Genomic DNA, 21,998 nt, shown 5'->3' with positions numbered 1-21,998 from the left:
CAAATGTTGGTTTTTCTGTATAAAGTTAAAAAAAAAAAAAAAGAAAAAAAAGGGTTTTGAACTCAGAAGCGAGGCCAGAGGACACCTGTACTAGCAAGCTGCAAGAATCATGATGTCAGTGCTCCGGATGAAGAAAGGCTGATGGAATGACTGCTCCATTCACTTATTTCTTATCTATTGCATAAAATTGTTGCTCTCATCAGCAGTGGATTGGTTCTGGCCTGGATGACCTAATACTACCCAACTTTATTTACAAAACCAAGTGGAATTAATCAGATAAGCTAATAATAATTAACCTATGAGTTGGACGTTGAACTTTTTTCTGCTGTTGATAGTAAAGGGATTACCCTTGACTTCTGAGCTTTTTCCTAACTTGGTGAATGAGACAGCAGAATTCTTGCAGTCACCCTACCTTCCCCTTTTACCTGCTGCTCCCTGAGAGCATGCATGACAAAGCAAATTAAGTTCTAGCCTTAGAGTAGCACCATCCCCACCTGCCTCACCTCCACTACTTCTAAGCAGCAGAGTGATGATTTAGCGGCAGTCATGCTCAACAGGAATGGTTTGTTCCTCTTTCTGTCTCAGATGTTGGGGGATTGTCTTGGAATGAAGATTCAGTGTCTCTTGTTGTAACCTCTCTTGTCTCTGGGTTCTGTTGTAAGCTGCACAGTGCAGAGATGTGGGAAAGAGAAGCAAAAGGAAGAACTAGGAAAATTTCCAGGGTGTGCAGGCCAGACAAGGTGGTAAAATGGAACCTGGATCCCAGGAAATCAGAATGACTGTAGCAGTTGTAAAACATCTCAGTTGTAAAATGCTTCAAGCTCACAGGTCCGAAGTCCCAGACCTCCTTGATGGGTGGTACACAAGAAAAAGTGTACTGTCTTCTTCAGCTTGTGGGGGACCAACATTTGCTGGACTTACTGGCAGCAGTCATCAGGCTTATTCTGGCAGGAAAGGTCTGTCACACTACAGTAGGTTGCCTTTAGTGGATCCATGTGAGCTTGTCTTTGTTGGTGTGCACCGGTAGAGGCTGTGGTTTCTGAGCTGTGGCTGTGTGTCCTGCTGTGGCAGCAGTTTCCCTGTATCTCTCCTTTCATGTCTTTCTTGTTTCTTCCTCTCCTCCCTTCCCCAGAGCCCATACAGTTTTCAAAGCCCCTTTGGTCTCTGCTTTGGTGTGCGGTGTTGTGCAACAGCACCAAGTTAACAATTAACTGCGTGTCATCAGGGATTTTGTCCCAACACTACTTGAGCGTGTGCAGGGACTTTTGTCCCAAGCATCCACCCAAGACTCTCACAGCTGAGCACAGCAAGGGGAAGGAGCTGCTGTCTCCTCTGGCCTGAGCCATGTCAGCAGCCCTAGATGAGTTCTGTGGCTCCGTCTTCTGGGTGAGTGGCTACACCCCTCCCATCGCCCGCTCTTGAGGTGGGATGCTCAGTGGGAGAGCAATAGATCCAAGGCTCATGGCATGTTCAGACACTGGGACACAACTGCCAGTGGTTGGCTGAGGTTCTGGTGTTTATCCAGGGCTGCTGTGGCACTGAGTGCTGTGCACTGCCTGGGAGGTACCCATGAGACAGCAGTTCAAATGGTAGTTCCTTGAGTGAGCCCTGTCCTGTCCAGCTGGGAACACGGGACACCCAGCACAGACCTCTCAAGGAATTATTTGGGTCCAGCTGCTACAGCTGGCTTGTCTCCAGCAAGTGGTGGTGTTGGGGAGACCCTCCCAGGTTCAGGCAGATAGATGGGTCCCTGGAGGATGTTACCTGGGACCTTGGGTGAGCACTGCAGTACTCATCCAAAAAGGTGGGTGTTGAGGAGGGGGGTGGAGAAGGGTAGGCAAGAGCTACAGGAGTGCTGGCTCTTCTCCTGTGAGCAAAGCGAAGCTGAGCCACCCCAAGTGACTTGGCTGTCTCTCTTTGCTGCCCCCAGAATGACTCCTACCTTGCTCGTCCGGGATGCTGACCTGCCAGTGTGCTTCCAGCAGACTGTGCTGGTCTGGGTCCCTCTTGGCTTCTTCTGGATTTTGGCTCCATGGCAGCTTCTGCCCATGTGTAAATCCAGAGCTGAGAAATCATCTGTGACCAAACTCTACATTATCAAGCAGTAGAGTGGGTCTTAGAGGGCAAACAGGGCAGGTTGGAGCATCCTGGGTGGAGGAGTGATGAGTGGAAAGCCTCTGGGCTGGAGCCAGGTGTAGGAGAGAAGGAGCAATGGGCTTGGGCATCATGTGGGACACAATGCAAGCCCAGGATGAGATGTATCTGGAACAGGGGGATAACAGGATGGGGATGCACTGTTGGGGAGGGAGGGCTGAGGTGTTCACTGGGGCCTATCATCTTGTGGGTGGTTACCCTCCAAGTAAGAAAATGGTAGCAGTCCTCCTGTGGAAGTGCTGCAGCTTCACAGGACCTTAGAAAAAGCTCTCCCAGACCAGGTTTGGGTCTGAAAAGGGTGTAGTGGTATATGGGACACATGCTTTTATGCCCAGCTGTCTCCCAGGAGTTCCCATTGCCCATGATGGACTAGGTCTTCCCTCCTGGCTGCTCCCTTCTCCCCACAGGTGCTGGCCACCTTGCTGATGCTGACAGCAGTGGCGGAGTTGGCCCTGACATTTGTAGAGGACACAGATCAGGACTCACTGCCAGCTGTACAGTACACAAACCCCAGTCTGTACATCGCCACCTGGGTAAGAGATCAGCTGATGAATGTGCTGTGTGCCACCAAAGAGACAGGGGTGAAGCTGTGGGGGCCAAGCAGCAGAGAACATCCCATAGAGCAGATTTTATCTGAAGCCGTGTCCAGGAGGGAAGTGTAGCCTGGGTAGGGACCAGCTCTGAACACACGTAGGTGCTGCACAAGGGCAACAGGTAGAGAGGAGGTTTCTGGTTGTACAGTGATCCCTCCTTTTGTCTTTAAAACTGGAGTAGATACTGTACCTGTGAGCATAGCCGAGATTTCTGCAGAAGCCTCAGTGGCAGCAGGACAGGTTTCGTGGGTCTGATTGCAGAGCATGACTGCCATGTCATGTAGCTTCATGTGCAGAGTTCATGTGAACTTATAAAGCAAGGTGACTGTTAGAGAGTCTGTGCTGCTGGGGCTCTTATCTGACTTTAGTTCCAGGTCTGGAAGCAATATGAAGGAATTAGGGTGTGTGCCCTGACAGCTGGGCATGTCTGAGTATTCAGGGTGAGAACAGCTAAAAAGAGAAGTACTGCCATGCTATAATGTTAGAGTGCCTTCAAACTTTGCTTTTCTCAGAAGACTCTGATCCTACATCTTCTTGAAATAAAACTCTATCCTATGCAATTAAGTTTGAAGCCTATTCAGGGTTGGCAGGGAGCTCGGGCACTGGATGCTCAGTGTCCTCAAGGCAATGAATTGCAGCAGTGTGTGCTGGCATCCCAGGAAACACACTCCAAAGGCATGTTTAGAGCCTATACCTCGTCCTGCAGCCCCGTTGAATGTCTGACTGATTTCCTTACCACAGCTCATGGTCCTGCTGATCCACTATGCACGACGCTTCTGCCTGCGCAGAGACTCGGGGATACTTTTCTGCTTCTGGACATTGTCCCTGCTCTGTGGGATATTGCCGTTCCAGTCACTCCTCCGGAGAGCCCTTCAGGTTGGGTTTGGAGGAAGCTCTGCGCTTCCTCATGATCTTGTTCTGTTCCCAAAGAAAGTCCTTTCAGACTTTATCTCTTGACAGACTCTAAGTGGTATCAGTGAGGTTCCAGCTGCCTTAGGGACTTCAGAAACCAGAAGAGACCTGAGCAGGAATTGCTCTTTGAATTAGTTCTGTGTCTTTGAGGAGCTATAAACACTCCAGTACCGATTTCTTCCCTTATGAAAGGATGTCAGGGACAAGCAGGGAGGGGGAGGTGGCAAAGGCAAGCTGGGCCAGGACACAGAGCAAGTTTTACATTGAGTCATTTGGCCCAGCTTTGTTCACTGTCCTGAGGAGGAGTCTTGTCTCTTGAATGCCCGGTGGCCTTGAGACAAGCTCCAACATTCACTCTGGGCTCTCAATTCCTGCAGGAACCAATCTCTGATCTGCCACGTTTTGTCCTTTTCTACATCTCCTATGGGCTCCAGCTGCTGCTCTTCCTTGTCTCAGGCTTCTCAGACATCGCCCCAGAAACAAAAGAAATCACAGAGAAGGTGCGAAGTCCATGCAGGAGTGGGCTTGGGGTACCACATCCTGGCTGGCACTGTGCAGGGCAGGGTGCGCTCCATGCAGGGACTCTGTGGTAGGGAATACCCGGGGACTGTAGCAAAAGATGGAGCCTGCAGCCTGGGGCATCTGCACATGTGACCAAGGAGGGGCTGCTTCTGTCTGTGAAATGGGGTTCCTGGGGCTGAAGCTGGCACAGTTTAAAACTGGAGTTCCTTAATTAATGCCCAGGAGTGCTGAGTCAACTCCTGTAAACATCATCCCTCAGCACCCATGATCTCTTGGTAGCCACTCTGCTTTGTACCCTAGAACCCAGAGATGACAGCCTCATTCCTGAGCTCCATCACATTTGAATGGTACACCAGGTGAGTAGGGTTCCATGGGAGGCTTGGCTGGTGAAATGCAAGGGTGCTTTAGGGCTGGCCCAGCCCTGTTTTGGGGAGCCTGCAGCACAGGCTTCTTGCAAATAGCTGTGAGAGACACCACATTTGGTGCAGTCTGTGCAGGGCCAGGCTGGGTGTGAAAGCTCTGCATTTACAGCAAGGGCTATCCAAGGCTTAGTGTGGGAAACTCATTGAGGGGAGATTTCTCTGCCCTGCAGCTTGGTTTTCAAGGGCTATCGCAAGCCCTTGGAGATAGAGGATATATGGGAATTGAAAGCGAAGACAAGACTCAGGCTATTTACACTGAAATGGAGAAGAACATGAAAACTGCAGTGAGGAAGGCTCAAGCAGAACTGGAGAAACAGAAAAGGAAGAAAATACACCAGGAAGGTGACCTAGACCATGGAACAACATAAGCAAAGGCCCAGAGCCAAGACATCCTGGTGATGGTAAATCCCTTCCTACTCCTGGCCTTGCATGGACTAAGAGATCCAGGCCTAGCCTTGGGGACTAGGGTCACCTCACCTCCCTGCAGCCCCCTTTGTGGTTTTTCCCTTCTTCGATTCTTTAGGGCCATGGGCAAGGATGGAGGAAACCATGATAAGGTCTTCCCCCATCCTCAGTAGAGGCACTTGTTTTGAGAGACCAAGAAATGTCTCAATCCTTCTGTCCTACTGAAGACAGGAACCACCCTCAAGACTGCAGTACAGCAAGCTGCCTTGTCTTTGTCTTTCCCTGCCCCAGATACCTTCTACAATGCGGTCAGAGTGAGCATCACTCTGTGATACCCCTGGCCTCAATTCTTCCTGAGGTGCATAACTTCTTGGCTTGAAGGGTTCAGGTTGTTCTTGGGTTTGCAACAGCTGTCTTTGGCACATCTGCACAAAAGAGGTATTAGTATTGGGTGTGTATGACATGAGCACAGATCAGCAAGAGGGAACATGAACATGCCAGGATGTAAAGCTAAGGCTTCATTCAGGATATCTGATCTGGGGCTTTGCCTTAGAAGCATCCTTCCAGGTATGAGAAGCCTGCACAACCAGCTCTTTTACTTTGTGGGCTTGCCTCTAGGAGGAGAAGCAACCAAAGAGGAAGAAGGGGAACAAAGAAGAGTCTGGCTCTAGCAAGGATTTCCCCAGGGGTTGGTTGGTGAAAACCCTATGCAAGACCTTCTGGAAGAACGTTCTGCTGTCGGTGGCTTTCAAAGTGGTTCATGATGCACTTGTGTTTGTCAGTCCCCAGCTGCTGAAGTGAGTTCTTTCTGTTCCTGTCCCTGCCCTCTCATGGTGTTGCACCCAACCGCACCACCTCCCTGTGTGCACTGCAACCAACCTCATCAGCTTCATATGTGTACCTCTCCCAGCCCCCACTTTTTGTGTCATCACCAAAAGTGTGAGAATATGTTGGGTTATAGTTTAATGAAGAACTAATCTGAGCTGCCTGCCAGCTCTTAGGGGTGCTTTCTTGCTCCCTACTCCCTACATCCTTTGTTAAGCAGTACTGCTCCTTCCCTGGAGACAGTCCTGTCTCTTCTTTGGGTCCCTCCATAAGTCAGTTCAGCTCAGTCCAGCAGGACCTGCCCTATTCTGCACTGTCAAACAGTCTCTGTGGATAATCTGACACAACTGACTCACTACTGCATGTGGAATACAGTGTTCATAGAGTAGGGGACACCCAGCTTTTGAGTGTGTGTCTGGGCAGGGTCTCTCACTGCTCCTGTGAGGATGCTCTCCCTGTTTGGGTTTGGAGCACCCTGCCTGGGTCTGTCTCAGTAGGGTGGGAGTCTCATGGACCACTCTGCCCTCCAGGCTGCTGATTGCCTTTGTGTCAGATGAGGAGTCCTTTGCCTGGCAAGGCTATCTGTATGCCATCCTGCTCTTCCTGACAGCACTGATTCAGTCTCTCTGCCTGCAGCAGTACTTTAGCTTGTGCTTCCAGCTCGGCATAGCCGTGCGTGCCAGTCTCGTTGCTGCCATCTACAAGAAGGTTGGTATGGTCCTATTATGACCCCCACTGACTTTCTCCAAGCTGGGGTGGGGATACCAGCATTCATTGCCTTCCCCATTAACCTGTGGCGACTAGGGTGAATATTCTTTACTTCCTAGGAAGGCACAGGAAGAGCTTGGTATGTGGGACACCTACCTAGAGCTGGGGACACTGTGGGTGCTAATTCTGTTTGGGACCTGGGGGCTGCAGCTGTGTGTTTGACAGCTACCAGGGGTTGAGAGAGGTTTCTCTTCAGAGTGCAACACCCAGGGCAGCTGCCCCTGGGATCCCTGCACAGGGATGTCTGTCTTTCCCCCCAGCATTCAGCAGCTCCTGGTGTGGAGACAATGATGGTATGGCCAGCAGAGAGGCACCAGGAGCAAACCCAGCAGCAGTTTAAACCTGGCCTGCCAATTCCTTGCTCTGCACCATGCTGCTGGCAGTCAGGCTGCTCCCAGAACAGCTTGCAGCGATTATTCTTTCTTTCTCCAGGCACTCACCATGTCTAGTGCCACCCACAAGGAGTCCACAGTGGGAGAGACTGTGAATCTGATGTCTGCTGATGCGCAGAGGTTCATGGATGTGGCCAACTTCATTCACCAGCTGTGGTCATCCCCCCTGCAAATTATCCTGTCCACTGTCTTCCTCTGGGTAGAGCTCGGCCCCTCTGTCCTGGCTGGCATTGCACTCTTGGTGCTACTCATCCCAATAAATGCATTTCTGGTTGCCAAGGCCAAAAACATCCAGGTCAGTGGTGGGTGCAAGATCCTCCTTGGCTTCCCACTCCTGAGATCTCGTTCATTTTCTGTGCTCCCCTATGCTTCCATGTTGTGCTGAGGATCTTTCACAGCCTAGGACATTCATCTGACTTTGGCTGGGGAGGTCTCTAGCCTGAGCTGGGGGCTGATCAGCTGAGATGAGAAGGAGGCAGGTGAGACCTGTTCTACCATTACAGCTGAACTTGAATGGGGCTGGGTGCAGCCTTGAGGACTAAAAGCGAGATACTACTAACCACAAAACAGAGCTCTAACTTCTACCTGATAATAGGATGCTGTGTTTTCCCAGGTTGTTCAGAGCCCCAGAGAGCCAACGTCCATCTTAGTAGGATGGGTTTTCTGGGCTCTGGAGCCCATCCTTCCATTCTCAGATGTATTTCCAAGGGTAAGCTGCTGTCTGGTTTAGGTGACTTCTCTCTCTTCTGTTCATAGGTGAGGAACATGAAGAACAAAGATGAACGCATGAAAATAATGAGTGAAATCCTCAGCGGAATCAAGGTGAACAGCAGAGTGGAGATCCACTGGGCAACTGCTGCACCCTTCTTCTTGGTGCACTTGGAGGCAGCATACCTGTATAACCCCACAGCACCAGCATTATAGTCTTATAGATTGGCTGGGGAGGAACTGAGTATCTGGATTAAGACTTGAGAGACAAGAGAGGGTTTTCTGGGTGGTGCTAAGCAGATTGCCATGGTGGTAGATGACCTGGCAGTGATCTCTAAGCCGAGAATGAGGGAGTGAGCATACTGTGGTGAAGTGCTCCGTGCCACTGGGCAGGACAGGAGTGGGGAGATGTGATGGACAAGCAGGGGGTCAAGCAAGTCAGAAACTGGTGATGGAGGTGCTGGCCTCCAGCAAGCTTAGTGTGGAGGTGGGCATTCCTATGAGGCCAGTACCCACTCACTCTGCTCAACCCACAGATCCTGAAACTTTTTGCCTGGGAGCCTTCATTTGAGAAGCAGATCACCGAGATCCGGGAACGTGAGCTCAAGGACTTGTTGAACTTCAGTTACCTGCAGTCAGTCTCAGTCTTTGTGTTCACGTGCGCTCCCTTCCTGGTGAGCACCAGTGGGTCTGGGGAGGGCTGCATCTTCCTCAGAAGTGGGGTTAGACTGTGTCCACAGGAATGGGTATAGTCCTGGCTGCTGGCAGGAGAGCCATGGTCAGAAAAAGGTCCCATCAAAGTGGTGAGACGGGGCCCAAAGGAGAAAAGAAGGAGGGGAAGAGGTTGCCAGCAGAAAGGCACCACTGAGGCCTTGGGGGAGCATGAAGGGCTGGGCTGTATGCAACCACTCTCATGATGGCTTCCTCTTCTATCTGTCCTAGGTCTCCTTGGCCAGCTTTGCTGTCTATGTGCTGGTGGATGAGAACAACGTTCTGGATGCACAGAAGGCCTTTACTGCCATCTCCCTTTTCAATGTGCTGCGCTTCCCTATGGCTATGCTGCCCTTGGTCCTCTCTTCTGTGGTGCAGGTTAGCCCTCATGTTGGGCTGGGGGATGCAGGGGGTGCATTATAGGTTTGGCCAAACCAGCACATGGGGCTTAAATATGTGATGGACCTGGGTCTTGGACACTCAGGGTTCTGTGCACAGAACTCTGCTGGCAGTAGGGTGGGATAGGACTCACATATGTGACACAGACCTGGGGCTCAGAGGTTGGGGCTAGTGCTTGGGTGGGAACTGGTTGTATGGGTTGCTCTGCTTAATGGGCTGCAACGAGCCCATCCAGCTGTGCCCCGTGCCATCTTCTTTCTGCCATGGCAGACCAGAGTGTCAACTGTGAGGCTGGAGCGCTACCTGGGTGGAGAAGACCTGGACACCTCAGCTATCCACCACAACCCTATTGCAGGTAGGGGAAACCTCCAGGGGAAACAACCCTGTGGATCACAGGTTGGCCCAACCCTGGGCTTTCCCAGCCCTGAGGGACTGCTCTCTGCTGGCAGGCAGTGCTGTGCGTTTCTCAGATGCCACCTTCTCCTGGGAGCAGGACGGCAATGCTGCGATAAGAGAGTGAGTGCTCCACCATGCTGGGGGCAGGTGGGTGGGACTCAGTCTGTGTTGTTGGCTGGGGAAGGCAGCTGCTCCTCGCAGTGCTGCTGTGTGTGTGAGTGCCCCAGAGACATGGCTCTGTGCTGGTCCCATGCAGGACCTGGTAAGTGATGTGGTAGTGCTGCTTCCCCAGCTCATGTCTTTACAGTGTCACACTGGACATCCCGACTGGGAGCCTGGTGGCTGTGGTGGGGGCTGTGGGCTCAGGAAAATCTTCACTGGTGTCAGCCATGCTTGGGGAGATGGAGAATATCAAGGGACACATCAACATCCAGGTGAGAGAAGCAGCTGGTGTGTGTGAGGGGCTGTGGGGCTGCCTGGGAGCTCGGTGAGGAGGCAGCAGGGCAGGGCTGGTCTTGGAATGGTGGCTCAGGGCAAGGACAAGCTGCAGAAGATGGCAGTGTTGTTGTGTTTCTCTTTCCAGGGCTCGCTGGCCTATGTCCCCCGCAGGCCTGGATCCAGAATGCCACACTGAAAGACAACATACTTTTTGGGTCAGAACTGGATGAAGCCAGGTATCAGCAGGTTATCAAGGCCTGTGCCCTTCTTCCAGATCTGGAACTGCTACCTGCAGGTGACCAGACAGAGATTGGAGAGAAGGTACCAGCCCCGGGCACTACAGGTTTCCCGTTGCACCTGTACCAGAGGACAGAGCTGTTGCCCTACGCCAGCCCAAGGCTCAGAGATGTCTCTTTCCTTCCAGGGGATTAACCTGAGTGGGGGCCAGAAGCAGCGAGTCAGCCTAGCCCGAGCAGTGTACAGCAACGCAGACATTTATGTCCTGGATGATCCATTGTCTGCTGTGGATGCTCACGTTGGCAAGTACCTCTTCGAGCATGTGCTGGGGCCAAAAGGGCTGCTGCAAAAGAAGGTGAGCACCCATGCCCTCCTCCCCACCACCCAGCCAGGCAGGAGTGGCACTGTCACAGTGTTGGCCATCCAGAGAAGGCTGAAGCTGTTTGCTTGGGACAGAAAGAGTTCTATGGTTTTCACCTGGGGCTGTAGTAGTTAGAAGTGGCCTAATGGGTCCCCAGATGTGTGGCCTCTGTCTGGGCACAGATAAGCAAACAGATACCCAAGTATAGGATGGAGAACCTTCAGGCCCATGGGTGGAGGGTGAAGGGTGCTCTGATGCTCACTACCCTGCAACCACTTTGTTGCAGACACGGATCTTGGTGACCCACAGTATCAGTTTCCTGCCCCAGGTCGATAACATCGTGGTGCTGGTTGCAGGAGCAGTGTCTGAGCATGGCTCCTACAGCACCCTGCTTGCAAACAGGGGGGCCTTTGCCCAGTTCCTGAACTTGTATGGCAACCAGAAGGAGGATGCTTCAAAGGAAAATACCACAGGTACTGGGAGCACAATGAGGCTGTAGCAGTTAGAGGGTTTGTGCCTGTCTCTTGGGGTTATGAAAACCCAAGACCTGAGCTGTCAGACTGACCTGGCTCTATCCAGCCTAAACCCCAGTGGTGGCCCCTGTGAATCCTTTTCGTCTCCTGGCAATTGATAGCACAAGGACTTTCTGCCTGAGATTTGCATCCAGGCATTGTGTTGAACAGCCAATGATGGACCTATCTTTTTTCTGTCCATTTTTAGGTTTTTTATGGTTATGGGTCCCATAATCTTATGCAGCAACAGGCTGCATACCTTAGTGATGCTGGAGAAAGATCCTTTCCTTTATATATTTATGATGTTGGATAACATTTTGTCTTTATCTTGTCCCTAAGTTCTATGTGGAGTAGTGGTGTTAGATCATGTCGATCGATGCTCACTCTGCCTGGGCTCAGCCCAGTTGCTCAACTGGAGCCTCGTTATTCCCAGTCCACTCACACAAGATGCACCTCCACCTGCTCCTAAACTGGAGTGACATGACCTACCAGATCTTGCACCTATTAAACTAGCCCAAATCTCTGTTTGAGGTCCCACCAGTGGTACTGGAATAAGTCAGCAGCAGAAACTGCCTCTGTGCTGGGCTCTAGCCCTATCTCCCTCATCAGTTCTCCCTCCAGCACAATAGATTTATTTATCTTCCTGCTGTACTGGGCTTGCAGCAGGATTGGATATGTGTGGTAGTAGGACACAGTCTGGGTCTGGGCTGGAGCTGAGTGCAGAGGTGTGGTGCATTAGATTTGCTCTCTCCTCAGTGCCTGACTCTACTTTCCCTTATCTCTGTGCTTGTAGCTGTTGCTTTAGCTGAGGATGAAGAGCAGGGTGATGAAGATGTTGAGCCTTCTGGGGAGGAGGGTCCTGATGATGTGGTGACCATGACTCTAAAGCGAGAGGCCAGCATCCAGCAGAGAGAGTTCAGTCGCAGGTGTGGACCTGACCTGAGTTCTCAGCTCTCTACCCTGGCCCCTGCAGTGCTCCTTTGGAGTTGGGGGCCTGGGGCCTTCCCTGGGGGAATTCCTGCAGAAGAGGATGGGACCCTCTCTACCTACTCCTATCAGCAGCTGGGCTGGGTCAGAAGTATCTGATATTGCCTTTACTCACAGTAGTGTGTCACAGCCTTACTCTGTGGTCTTCCCTGAAACTCCTGCCACTGGCTAGTTCTGCTTTTGGGGACAAGGGTTATGACTTCATGGCCACAAATGCCTGAAGTTTCTGCAGGACTCATTCAAAGCTGCTCTAGTTAAGACATTGCATCCCATAGGACTCCAGCACTGGAGTCCCTGTGCAGCATGGGGATAGACTCCTTGGAGACAGTGACCCATTCAGCACCCTTGTGACTAAGAGTGCCCCTCACCTCCCTTGCAGACTCAGTAAAAGCAGAAACAATTCCTGGAAGAAGGCCCAGGATGAGCCCCCCAAGAAGGTGAAGGGCCAGCAACTGATCGAGAAGGAGGCTATGGAAACCGGCAAGGTGAGGAGGATGGATGGAGCAGGCGCTGTGCTGCTGTGGCTCAGTGCTACAAGACCCTGACTGTGGCTCAGATATACTGGTGCTGGGGTTCTGTGGCCTCGTTGCAGCCAAGAAGCACTGAAGGAGACAGAGCTGCCTGGGGCTGGTGGGCACGATGGTGGATGGGAGCAGTGTGGGCAGCAAGGTCAGAGTCCCATGGATGTGCTGGAGGTCATTGGACATTGTTTGGTGGGCAGCAGTGATGGGCTGAATTGGTCCACAGGTGAAGTTGTCCATGTACCTGAGGTACCTGCGTGCTGTTGGCTTGTGGTATTCTTTCTGGATTGCTATGGGCTACGTTGGACAGTACGTGGCTGTTGTGGGGACCAACCTGTGGCTCAGTGCCTGGACTGATGATGCTCAGCACTACCTGAACCAGACCTACCCTGCAGAGCAGCGAGACCTGCGCATTGGCGTCTTTGGGGTGCTGGGGATGTCACAAGGTGAGTGTGTGAGCACAGGGCATCCCACTCACCTCAGATGAGTGATCCAAAAGAGATATGGCTTGCACAGCCTGCAGCCAGTGGTACAGCAAGGGGTTGAGGGGAGCCAGCACTGTGTTAATTTGTCTGCTGCTGCCTTCCCTCTCTGCTCCTTGCTGAACTGGGGACAGATACCAGCCTGAAGCCAGCATAAATTTCCCCAAGGGGTCTGTATTGCCTCCTTAGGTTGATGTATACTGTCTCTAATCAATTTGGAGAGAATGGTAGGGCCCAAGGCTTTCCAAAAGGGTTAGTGTTCTTCCCCTGTGGTGCAATGCAGTTACTGGGGCCTGCTGAGAAGGTGGGATGCAGGACTATTACAGTGGCTCACTGCAGAGCTGCTGGCTTGGAGACGCTGGATGCATTCCTTGAGCCAAAGGGTGCTGGGGGACAGTGTCACACATGAACTGGTGATGACTGCCTGGGCTCCCTTTCAGCTCTCTTCCTGCTCTTTGCAACCCTTCTCTCTTCTCGTGGTGCCATGCGGGCCTCTCGGGTTATGCATCACCAACTGCTCAGCAACATCATGCGTGTGCCCATGAGCTTTTTTTGACACAACCCAACTGGCCGCATTGTGAACAGGTTTGCCAAGGTTGGTAAGCACCACCACACATGGAGATGTTTGTTCCACTGGATCTGGAGACCACTGGGTGTTGGCACCACCCTGTTGCTGCTCAACACTGCACAGAAACCCTGATCAGTCCCTGGAAGAGAACGAGGCATGGTGGATGCAAGGCTGACAGTGAGGCAAACCACACCCAGGACTAGACAAGAAGGAGAATGGCCAGGAGATCAGTTTTCCTTTGCCCAGTGCTAGGGAGGCCACATATGGATACTATGTTCTGTTTTGGGGCTGGCTGGTCAAGGGGGATGTGGAGAAACTGAAAAGGGTCTTGAGTAGTTTAACAAGAGAGGCAGGAGCCTAGAACTCATGTCTGGTAATGGCTTGCCCTTCTGGTTATGGACTCTCAGCAAAAGATACTTTGTTATGTAAACGAGACTCATAAAACAAAGAGCAAACAATAACGAAGGGAGAAAACAGACAAATAGTTTGAAGTGTGTAGTAACTCCTGTTCTTTCTTTAGTGGCATCTCTTGATTTCTGAGAATTAAAATCTCTCTTGAGATCAAGTCTATGGGGCTGCTGGGTTTATTCTGAGATGAGGGATTATGTGGTGCCCAGTTAGGAGAGTGATGACAAGGTGGAGAAATGGGTGCACCTGCATCCACTGGGTGTTAGTCCTGTCCCTTTTTCTGCCTCAGTTCCTGCCCCTGTATCCTAAGTCTAAATGAAGATGCAAAGCTGGTTTGTGCTACAGATGAGTATTATAGAAAGCTTCCCTGGTAAATCAGCTGTTCCCAGGCTAAGAGCTATGACCCTAAGCCTAATCATAGGCTGATTGTTGTGACCCTGATTGTTGTGACCAATTCAGTGTGATCCAGTGTTTTTGCAAGTGTCTGGCACTGTGTTACTGTAGACATGTGTAGGAACCCTGTACGTGTGGATCCTTTGGGTTTCTCCCTCTCCTGGCATCACTGACTGCTTCTCCCCACTTCTTTGTATGCTCCAGGACATCTTCACGATAGATGAGACCATTCCCATGTCCTTCCGCAGCTGGCTCACCTGTTTCATGGCCATCATCAGCACATTGCTTATGATCTCCCTGGCAACCCCATTCTTTGTTCTCATTATCATTCCCTTGAGCATTTTCTACTATTTTGTGCTGGTGAGTAACTGGGGCTTGAGAAAAGCTCCTGCCCTGCTTAGAGCAGTATCTGATGCTGCTGGGCTCTGTGTTGGTAATCAAGCTGTGTCCCTCATTTCAGCGCTTCTATATTTCCACATCACGCCAGCTACGGCGTCTGGACTCAGTAAGTAGGTCTCCCATCTACTCCCACTTTGGTGAGACAGTGTCAGGACTTTCTGTGATCCGGGCCTTTGGACACCAAGAACGATTCCTGCAGCAAAATGAGAGGACCATGGATATCAATCAGAAAAGTGTTTACTCCTGGATAGTCTCAAATAGGTGAGTTTTATTCCTTATGCCACAACACATATGCTGCAGCACCTCTGCACAAGGGCTTCTGGGTCTTGAGGAGGGTCTCTGAGATGTTGCAGTCCTCTGAATCTCAGGACTGTGAGTCTGTGTAGGAACTGGAGGAACTTGGGATAGGGAAGCTATCTGTGAGAAGGAGACATTTGAGGGTGATTTCGAAAGCCAGTGTGGCTCCCTAGAAGTGTCCAGAGCCTGGACAGGTTGAGTTGTGCTGTCAATAGCTGAGGTGTTCTTGGTGAGTTCTGGGGGGTGGCTGATGCTCCAGGTCAGAGTGTGACAGGAACAGGATCTGGTGTTGGTGTTTTGCTGGGTAGATGCTTCAGGTGTGCGATGGTTGTCTATCTGAGGCTCCTCAAATTCTTGTGCTGGCCTCACTAGTGTGTTGGGTGCAGGCAGATGCCTCCCCCACTGCCACTCAGCTGTTCTCTCCTGATGCAGGTGGCTGGCCATCCGTCTGGAGTTTGTTGGGAGCCTGGTGGTCTTCTTCTCTGCGCTTCTAGCTGTGATTTCAAAGGGCACTTTGGAGGGCGGCATCGTGGGCCTTTCTGTCTCCTCTGCCCTCAACGTGAGTTAATGAAATAATTTTCTTATTCCAGGGAAGGGCTGTTTCTGGGAGTTCTGGGCTGGCTGCAGGATGCTGCCCTGCTTCCAGCTGTGATCCATGGAGAGGGATTAGATACGGTGTCCCACAACCTGGGGAGCTGCTATGGAGCCAGGGGAGCACACATCCTAGTATGAGGGGGATAAGTGTTGCCTTGGGGGAGGAGCACAAGCCTGCTGTGGATGAGAGATGCTACAGCAAAGCTTTTGAAGGGCTTGGGAGAGGGGGCTGCCTTTGGGGACTGGAGACTTAGAGGCCAGGGCAGAGATGCTCCTGCCCAGACTGAGTCCCTGAACTGAGGTGGTCATTCCTCGGTGCCACTGAAGTCTGCATCTTCTGGGTTCTGCCACACAGATAACCCAGACACTGAACTGGCTGGTGCGGACATCTTCAGAGCTGGAGACAAACATTGTGGCTGTGGAGAGGGTACATGAGTACACAAAAGTGAAGAACGAGGTGAGGAGACCAGAGTCCAGACAAAACACCTGCTGGACAGCTTGGTGCTAGCCAATATCACGAGGTGCAACCCACTAACACTCCTGTGCCCCCAGGCTCCATGGGTGACAGAAAAACGTCCACCCCCTGGCTGGCCAAGCAAAGGTGAGATCCAGTTTGTTGACTACAAAGTTCGTTACCGACCTGAACTGGAACTGATTCTTCAGGGGATCACCTGCAATATTGGGAGCACTGAGAAGGTAAGAACCTCTTTGCCTCAGCCCTCACTACACTTTCTATGGTGACATGGTGTTAAAAGTTGTTTATGTCCTCTTAGCTTTGGTCTGTGGGCTGGAGAGGGATGGTGATAGGATGTGGATCCTGGGGACTCAAGCTGTGGGGCAGTGACAAAATGGTGACTGCAGATGCAGGGCAGGAAGGCCACTGGAGAGCATCTGCCCTGTTTTCTTCAACTCTATTGGTTGGTCTAAATAGCTGCTTTTACAGGTTGGGGTTGTGGGCCGTACTGGGGCTGGAAAATCCTCCCTTACCAACTGCCTCTTCCGGGTGCTGGAGGCTGCTGGAGGGAAGATCATCATTGACGAGGTGGATATAGCAACAATTGGCCTCCATGACCTGCGCCAGAACCTCACCATCATCCCTCAGGTGAGGTGATCCCTGCCTTTCCAAGTCCCACTGCTTTCTGGAATCCTCAGGCTCTTTTTCCTGGGCTACACACCACCATAAGGGCACCTTTGGGTGTTGCAGGGAGCCCACGGGGCTGTAATCCCACTGCTGGCACCTGCCCAGCTGCAGGCAGCGAGGCAGGCAGGATGTGGCCAAACTCAGGGGCCTGGAGCAATCACCCCTGCTGAACTCTGCTGAGCATAGTTCTGTGTTGGGCAGGACCCTGTGCTCTTCACTGGAACCCTGAGGATGAACCTGGACCCCTTTAACCAGTACACAGACGAGGAGGTCTGGAAGGCCCTTGAGCTGGCCCACCTGAAGACATATGTGCAAGCCCTTCCTGAGGGGCTGCTGCATCTTGTGAGCGAGGGAGGGGAGAATATGAGGTGAGTGAGGACTGGAGAAAGACCCATCTCCCAGATAACAGCCTGGAAAAGCAGCCTTCAGCAGAATGGCTGTCCAGGGCACATAAGCTTCTGAGAGTGAAGGTGGAAGAAAGAGGTCCAGGAGTCAGGCCTGTCAGAGAGCCAGTGTGAACCAACCCTTCCATGATGAGAAGATGCTGAGGGATGTGGTGCCCAGGGTGTCAGATGATCAGCTGGCTCAAGGCTAAGGAGGGCTGGGCAGGCACAGTGATGAGCTCAGAGCAGCATGGGCTTGAGGAAGTTATGCTGGTGTCTGTCAAGTAACTCCTGTTCTCCACCTCATCCCAGTGTTGGGCAGCGGCAGCTTGTGTGCCTGGCTCGGGCCCTTCTCCGCAAAGCCAAGATCCTCATCCTTGATGAAGCAACAGCAGCTGTAGATCTGGAAACTGATCATTTAATCCAGACAACAATCCGGAGTGAGTTTGCTTCCTGCACTGTCCTTACCATTGCCCACCGCCTCCACACCATCATGGACAGCAACAGGTACTGTGGGGCAAGGGGAATGGAGCTCTGGGCTCTCAGGATGGGGCAAGAAGTGGCCACAAGCAGAAGCAAGGATATAGCCAGAGGGGCAGGCATGTGTGCAGTGCCTGGGACAGCTAAATACTAAGCTTCCAGGAGAGTAGAACAGAGAAGGGAAGGATGGCCATGTGGTAGTTACACCTTTGTGGGGAGAAACATTTTTTGATCCTTCATTACAGCAACAGTTTTTGGCAGTTTATGTGTGTTATCCCACCAGCACAGGCAGAAGAGCTGTGCCCTCAGCTCTGGGCTGAGAAGTGAACCACAGCATGGCAGTAGCAGGAGTAAGGGTCCATGGGGCTGTAGTGCTGGTGCTAGGAGTGCTATTGGTTCAGATCCTGGGGGCTCAGGCCTTCTCCTTCCCTGCTGCCAGGGTGATGGTGCTGCACGCCGGGAGGATTGTGGAATACGACAGCCCTGAGGAGCTGCTCAAGAAGCAGGGAATCTTCTCTGTGATGGCAAAGGATGCTGGCATTGTGAATTCAGAGACCACCGCACTGTAGGGGAAGTGGAGCAGTGTGTGGCTCTGTGTGTGGGCAGCTGCTCCCTCCTGCTGGTGCTCACCACACAGGCACTGCCCAGGAGTTCATCTCTGCAGCTGTGAAAACTGAGAGGGTTGCTTTTGTGGCTGTCAGGGAAAGGATCTGGAGTTGAGAGAGCTGTTAACCTCGGTACCACACCCTGCCTGGTAGGCACAAGTGGGTCTGGAGTAGCGTAATTTATTCCAGTACAGAGAAAATTTATCTGTCAGGGAGACCATGGCCTAGAACATTCAGATTTCTGTATTTCACCACGGCAGGAAAACCTAGCTGAGAGATGCTGAAGCACTGTGGAATGAAATTTAGTTTAATCTAAGATGAAATGTTATAATTTATTTACTTTTTGTAACTGTTTCTAATCTTCCAACTAAAAGTTTGACTTCAAGGCATATTAAATAAATATCATCTCATTGTTAATCCTGGCTTGTGCTCAGGGGAAGCTGGTAGCACTGGTTTTGTAGCACTGGCTTTGCAAACATGGGTGCGGAGTCAAAATTGAGTGGCACAGCTATATTTGGGCATGAACACCACCCTCCAACAGTGGAAAAGCAAGGGACTGCCTACCTTCCCTAACTGCAAATAAATGAGGCAGACCCTGGGGCTACCATAACCATTAATAGGGAAGATTTTAGGATGTGGTTCCAGACTATAAACCTGACTGTGGCAAAGACAAGGTGGAGAGGTGCAGGCACATACAGGTGCTACACCCATGTGCTCACATGTAACTCCAAACTCTTGACCCTTCTTTGTTCTTGGCCATAAAAGTCAGGAGCTGAAGTGCTGACCGTGGCTGCTGCCTGCCCAATTACAGCAGAAGAGCCTCTTCACCCTTGCTGGTGGCAGGAGAGACAGAAGCAGCCCACATAACACACATCTGGGCAGAGGGAGAGGGCAGTGCAGTCACTTTATCTTAATGAAGAACTTTCCTATGAGGATTTTCTAATGCCTGAGCTGCAGCTGGCACAAACACCATGGCAGAAACATGCTAGACCCAAACAAAAGGTTCTTCCAGGCCCTGAAGGGTCTGCATGAAACCTGTAGGCTTTGCCTTGCCCAAGCCCACCACTGGCCAGGCACTCCTCCCAGCTCTCCCAACACCTGCTCAGGCACTTCCTTTACACAAAGGCAAATCTTTATTTACAGAGCAGCAGTACAGGGGATGCAAACATTGCCCCAAGAGAAGTGAGCTGCCCTCTCTCAGCACATGCAGCAGTGGGCAAGACATACCACCCCAGCAAAGGGTACCCCATATCCCTCCCAGGGAGGACCTTGTCCAGCAGTGTCCTGCAGGGAATCACAGCCAATTCTGGTCAGAGTCCCCAAAAATCAGGCTGGGGGAGAGCCTGTGCTTTGCCTTCTCTCCTGCCCCAGCCCAGAGCAGCTAGGTGGGCATGTCAGTGAAAAGATGTGTCTTGGGCACTGGAGAAACTGTGCTGCCATGGGAATATGGAAGATTTGAACCTGATGGCTGCTGCTAGCAGCAGAGCTTGGAGTGGCCCAAGCCCCTGGGAGACCAAGCATGGGGATGAAGCACCTGCTGGATAGAGGCTCTGCCGAGATGGCTTTCAGAGGCTGGGCTCATTCCATCCCTGGAGACTAATTACTCCCAGTGACTCTGAGAGCTGCTTCCCCAAGCAGCGAGTACATGTCCCACCATGAGATCCTGCACAGACACATACATAAGACCAGACTCTGGCTGCTGAGAAGGCACAGGGAACACATTCATCGGGCCCAGGATGCTTTTAACACTACTTGACTAAAGACAGACTCCAGAAACTCACTTTCACAATTTATCTCTCAGTCTTGGTCAAGCCTAATCTGTTGGACAATGGCCCCAAGCTTCACTCCCCGGCTCCTGGCTGGACTCAGGAGTCTCAAACAGCACAGATGAACTTGCCTCTGCCCTCACAAAAGCTACCTGTTCCTGCTTGTCCTGACAGCATCCCCTCCCCCATCCTCCTGCCATGGGCAGCAATGGCAGTAGGGCTCAGGAGCACTGCATGGCTGCCAAGAATGTAGGCTCAGGGCAAGCAGTGGGGGCTGCAGGGCACCCCAGGCCCCTGGCAGTCCCTGCAGGAATAAGGCACAGGGTGCAGGTTCCTGCTGCTGCCTCACGTGTACTCTGTCTTCCGAATGTAACTGGAGGGCACGTAGCCCTGCTTTCCCTTTGCCTCGGCCAACCACCACTCCCGATTTCCTGTGATGTCCTCAAACTGCAGGATTCTGAGTCTCTGGTTAGCTGACACACTCAGTTCATTGGTGTTTCGGCCTTTGAAGGTGTAGAGAGCATAATAGACCTGTCAGGCAGAAAGTAAGTGGGAAAGCATCATTTGGATGGTCACACCATGCAGACTTGCTCTCATGTTGCATGGCATGTGCATAGTGCTTTGTAGAGAATCAAGGTACAGGGCTGGGCTTTTGCACCTCTCCCCAAGCAGTGACAGCCCCATCCCCATCCTGGCCTCTGACAGAGCTGCCCCCACCTGCAGTCTAGTTCTCTGCATCTGCAGCTCTGTTGCTGGGAGAAAAGGTCTCACCTTCCACGTCATCCCTCTGGGACACAGCAGTCTCTGCCTCCCACCTCTTCCTGGTTGCTGCCTCAAAGAAGTGGGTCAGCCCTCAGCATCCCCAGCCCCCCTAAGTGGCTAAGGTCTCACCTGGTTGCCCTCTGACTCGCTGCTCTCCAACCCAGAGTCTCTGTCCTCCACTGGGGGTGCAGGCTGGAGATGTGCTTTGGTGGGGTGCCCGTTGCGAGAATCAGGACTGCAGCCCAGCTCAGGGCGGCTGTAGCGGTGCCGAGATGTCACTGTACCAACCTCCAGCAGGGCTGTCCTGTCACCAGAGCCAAGCTGGGACAGAGAGGGTGAATCTGTCTCTGAGGGAGTCTGTGGGGACTGGTATGGGTCTGCTGGGGAGGCTGAGTCCTGCAGGGGATTCTGAGTGAAGGCAACAGCTGCCCCACTGGGGCTGAAGGTCAGTGTAGTGTTGCTGTGGGGAGAGGAGCTGCTGTGCTCTGACTCATTGGAAGAGTGGCTGGCCACAGAGACATCCGACTGGCTGCAGCGTGGGTTGTAGGGCTTCAAAAAGGAGCTGTACACAAAGCCCTTGGTCACTGCAGAGAGGGAGAGAAAGTGAGCTCAGATTAGGGTGCAGCGGAACCAGAGGAGGGGAGCTGCAGCAAAAGCCAAGGGCAGGGAGCAGTCACCTACCACCGTTATCTATGAGCCAGCGATTCTGGCTGCCCATGGGGTCCTTCTTCTTGATGACACCCACAATGTCTCCTTCCAGCAGCGAGACATCCAGGTCTTGGGCAGCGTTGAAATTGCGATCGGCCTGAAAGATACTGTCTGGGGGATAGCGGGCCAGGAGGGCAGCTCGGATGTCACCTGACTGCAGGAAGTAGCTAGGCTGCAGAGGAAGACAACAGGCCTGAGTGGTCATCCTGGGCTCTGCAAGCCCAGACAGACATGGGGTAGAGGGAACTCACCAAGCCAACAAGGGGCTGCCGCCGGGCAGACTGCCTCTCCATGCTTTTTCTTTCAAAAGTCTTCTTGGGAGCTGCCTGGGATTCCGGGAAGAAGGTGAAGGCCTGGAGCTGCTGGAGGACTCGACTGTGCTCATCTTGGAAGATGGCAATGAGGTTCCCCTCCCTGCCAGACACCTTCAGCAACTGGAACCAGAGCAGGGTTGGGGGCCACAATTAGATAACAGCTGTTGAGAAAAGCTGCCAAGAGCTACAGCAGAGACCACACCAGCTCCTGGGCCAAGCAGGGCTCTGAGTCCTGCCTAGCTTTAGGTCCCCAGACTTTCAGTCCCGTCTGTATCCAGCAGTAAGTGGATACCCAAACTCATGACTTGAGATCCTCCCAGGCAAATGCTCTCCTACTACTGCTCCAGGAGCTGCTAAAGCCTTCGTCATCTCTACACACAATTGCATCATGACCCCACAATCCCTGTCCTGACAGGCTCTCACAGAAGCCTTCCC

The 21,998-nt window shown here is 52.2% G+C and overlaps 2 protein-coding genes across 8 annotated transcripts in view; one reads left to right on the top strand and one right to left on the bottom strand.

Annotated features, from left to right (window-relative positions):
- The first annotated feature begins 1,247 nt into the window (after positions 1-1,247).
- On the top strand, positions 1,248-18,430 carry ABCC2 (ATP binding cassette subfamily C member 2). The gene is given in 35 exon segments (XM_030453307.1): positions 1,248-1,386; positions 1,931-1,954; positions 1,956-2,102; positions 2,559-2,687; positions 3,489-3,623; positions 4,037-4,159; positions 4,482-4,537; positions 4,774-4,823; positions 4,826-5,004; positions 5,627-5,805; positions 6,364-6,541; positions 7,034-7,288; positions 7,750-7,815; positions 8,238-8,375; positions 8,644-8,790; positions 9,082-9,166; positions 9,261-9,327; positions 9,515-9,641; positions 9,791-9,809; positions 9,812-9,966; positions 10,070-10,237; positions 10,530-10,716; positions 11,549-11,681; positions 12,122-12,227; positions 12,490-12,709; positions 13,186-13,340; positions 14,319-14,474; positions 14,575-14,774; positions 15,243-15,369; positions 15,760-15,861; positions 15,957-16,100; positions 16,348-16,506; positions 16,747-16,913; positions 17,241-17,435; positions 17,848-18,430. Coding segments are annotated over 35 exon segments (4,650 nt in total). The 5' UTR covers positions 1,248-1,344; the 3' UTR covers positions 17,978-18,430.
- Positions 18,431-18,525: 95 nt separating this feature from the next.
- DNMBP (dynamin binding protein) overlaps positions 18,526-21,998 on the bottom strand; it is a 35,596-nt gene continuing 32,123 nt past the window's right edge. For all 7 annotated transcript variants that reach the window (XM_030453308.1, XM_030453310.1, XM_030453313.1 and 4 more), the window contains 4 exons: positions 21,501-21,683; positions 21,223-21,421; positions 20,671-21,125; positions 18,526-20,310 (listed from right to left, as the gene is read on the bottom strand). In XM_030453308.1, coding sequence (XP_030309168.1) covers positions 20,125-20,310; positions 20,671-21,125; positions 21,223-21,421; positions 21,501-21,683 — 1,023 coding nt within the window. In that variant the 3' untranslated portion in view covers positions 18,526-20,124. The remainder of the gene's footprint in view (positions 20,311-20,670; positions 21,126-21,222; positions 21,422-21,500; positions 21,684-21,998) is intronic.

This window comes from Calypte anna, chromosome 6 (assembly GCF_003957555.1).
Source record: "Calypte anna isolate BGI_N300 chromosome 6, bCalAnn1_v1.p, whole genome shotgun sequence".
NCBI classification, from domain to species: domain Eukaryota; kingdom Metazoa; phylum Chordata; class Aves; order Apodiformes; family Trochilidae; genus Calypte; species Calypte anna.
Note: the sequence above shows the minus strand (reverse complement) of the source record. Positions and strands in the feature narration are given on the sequence as shown.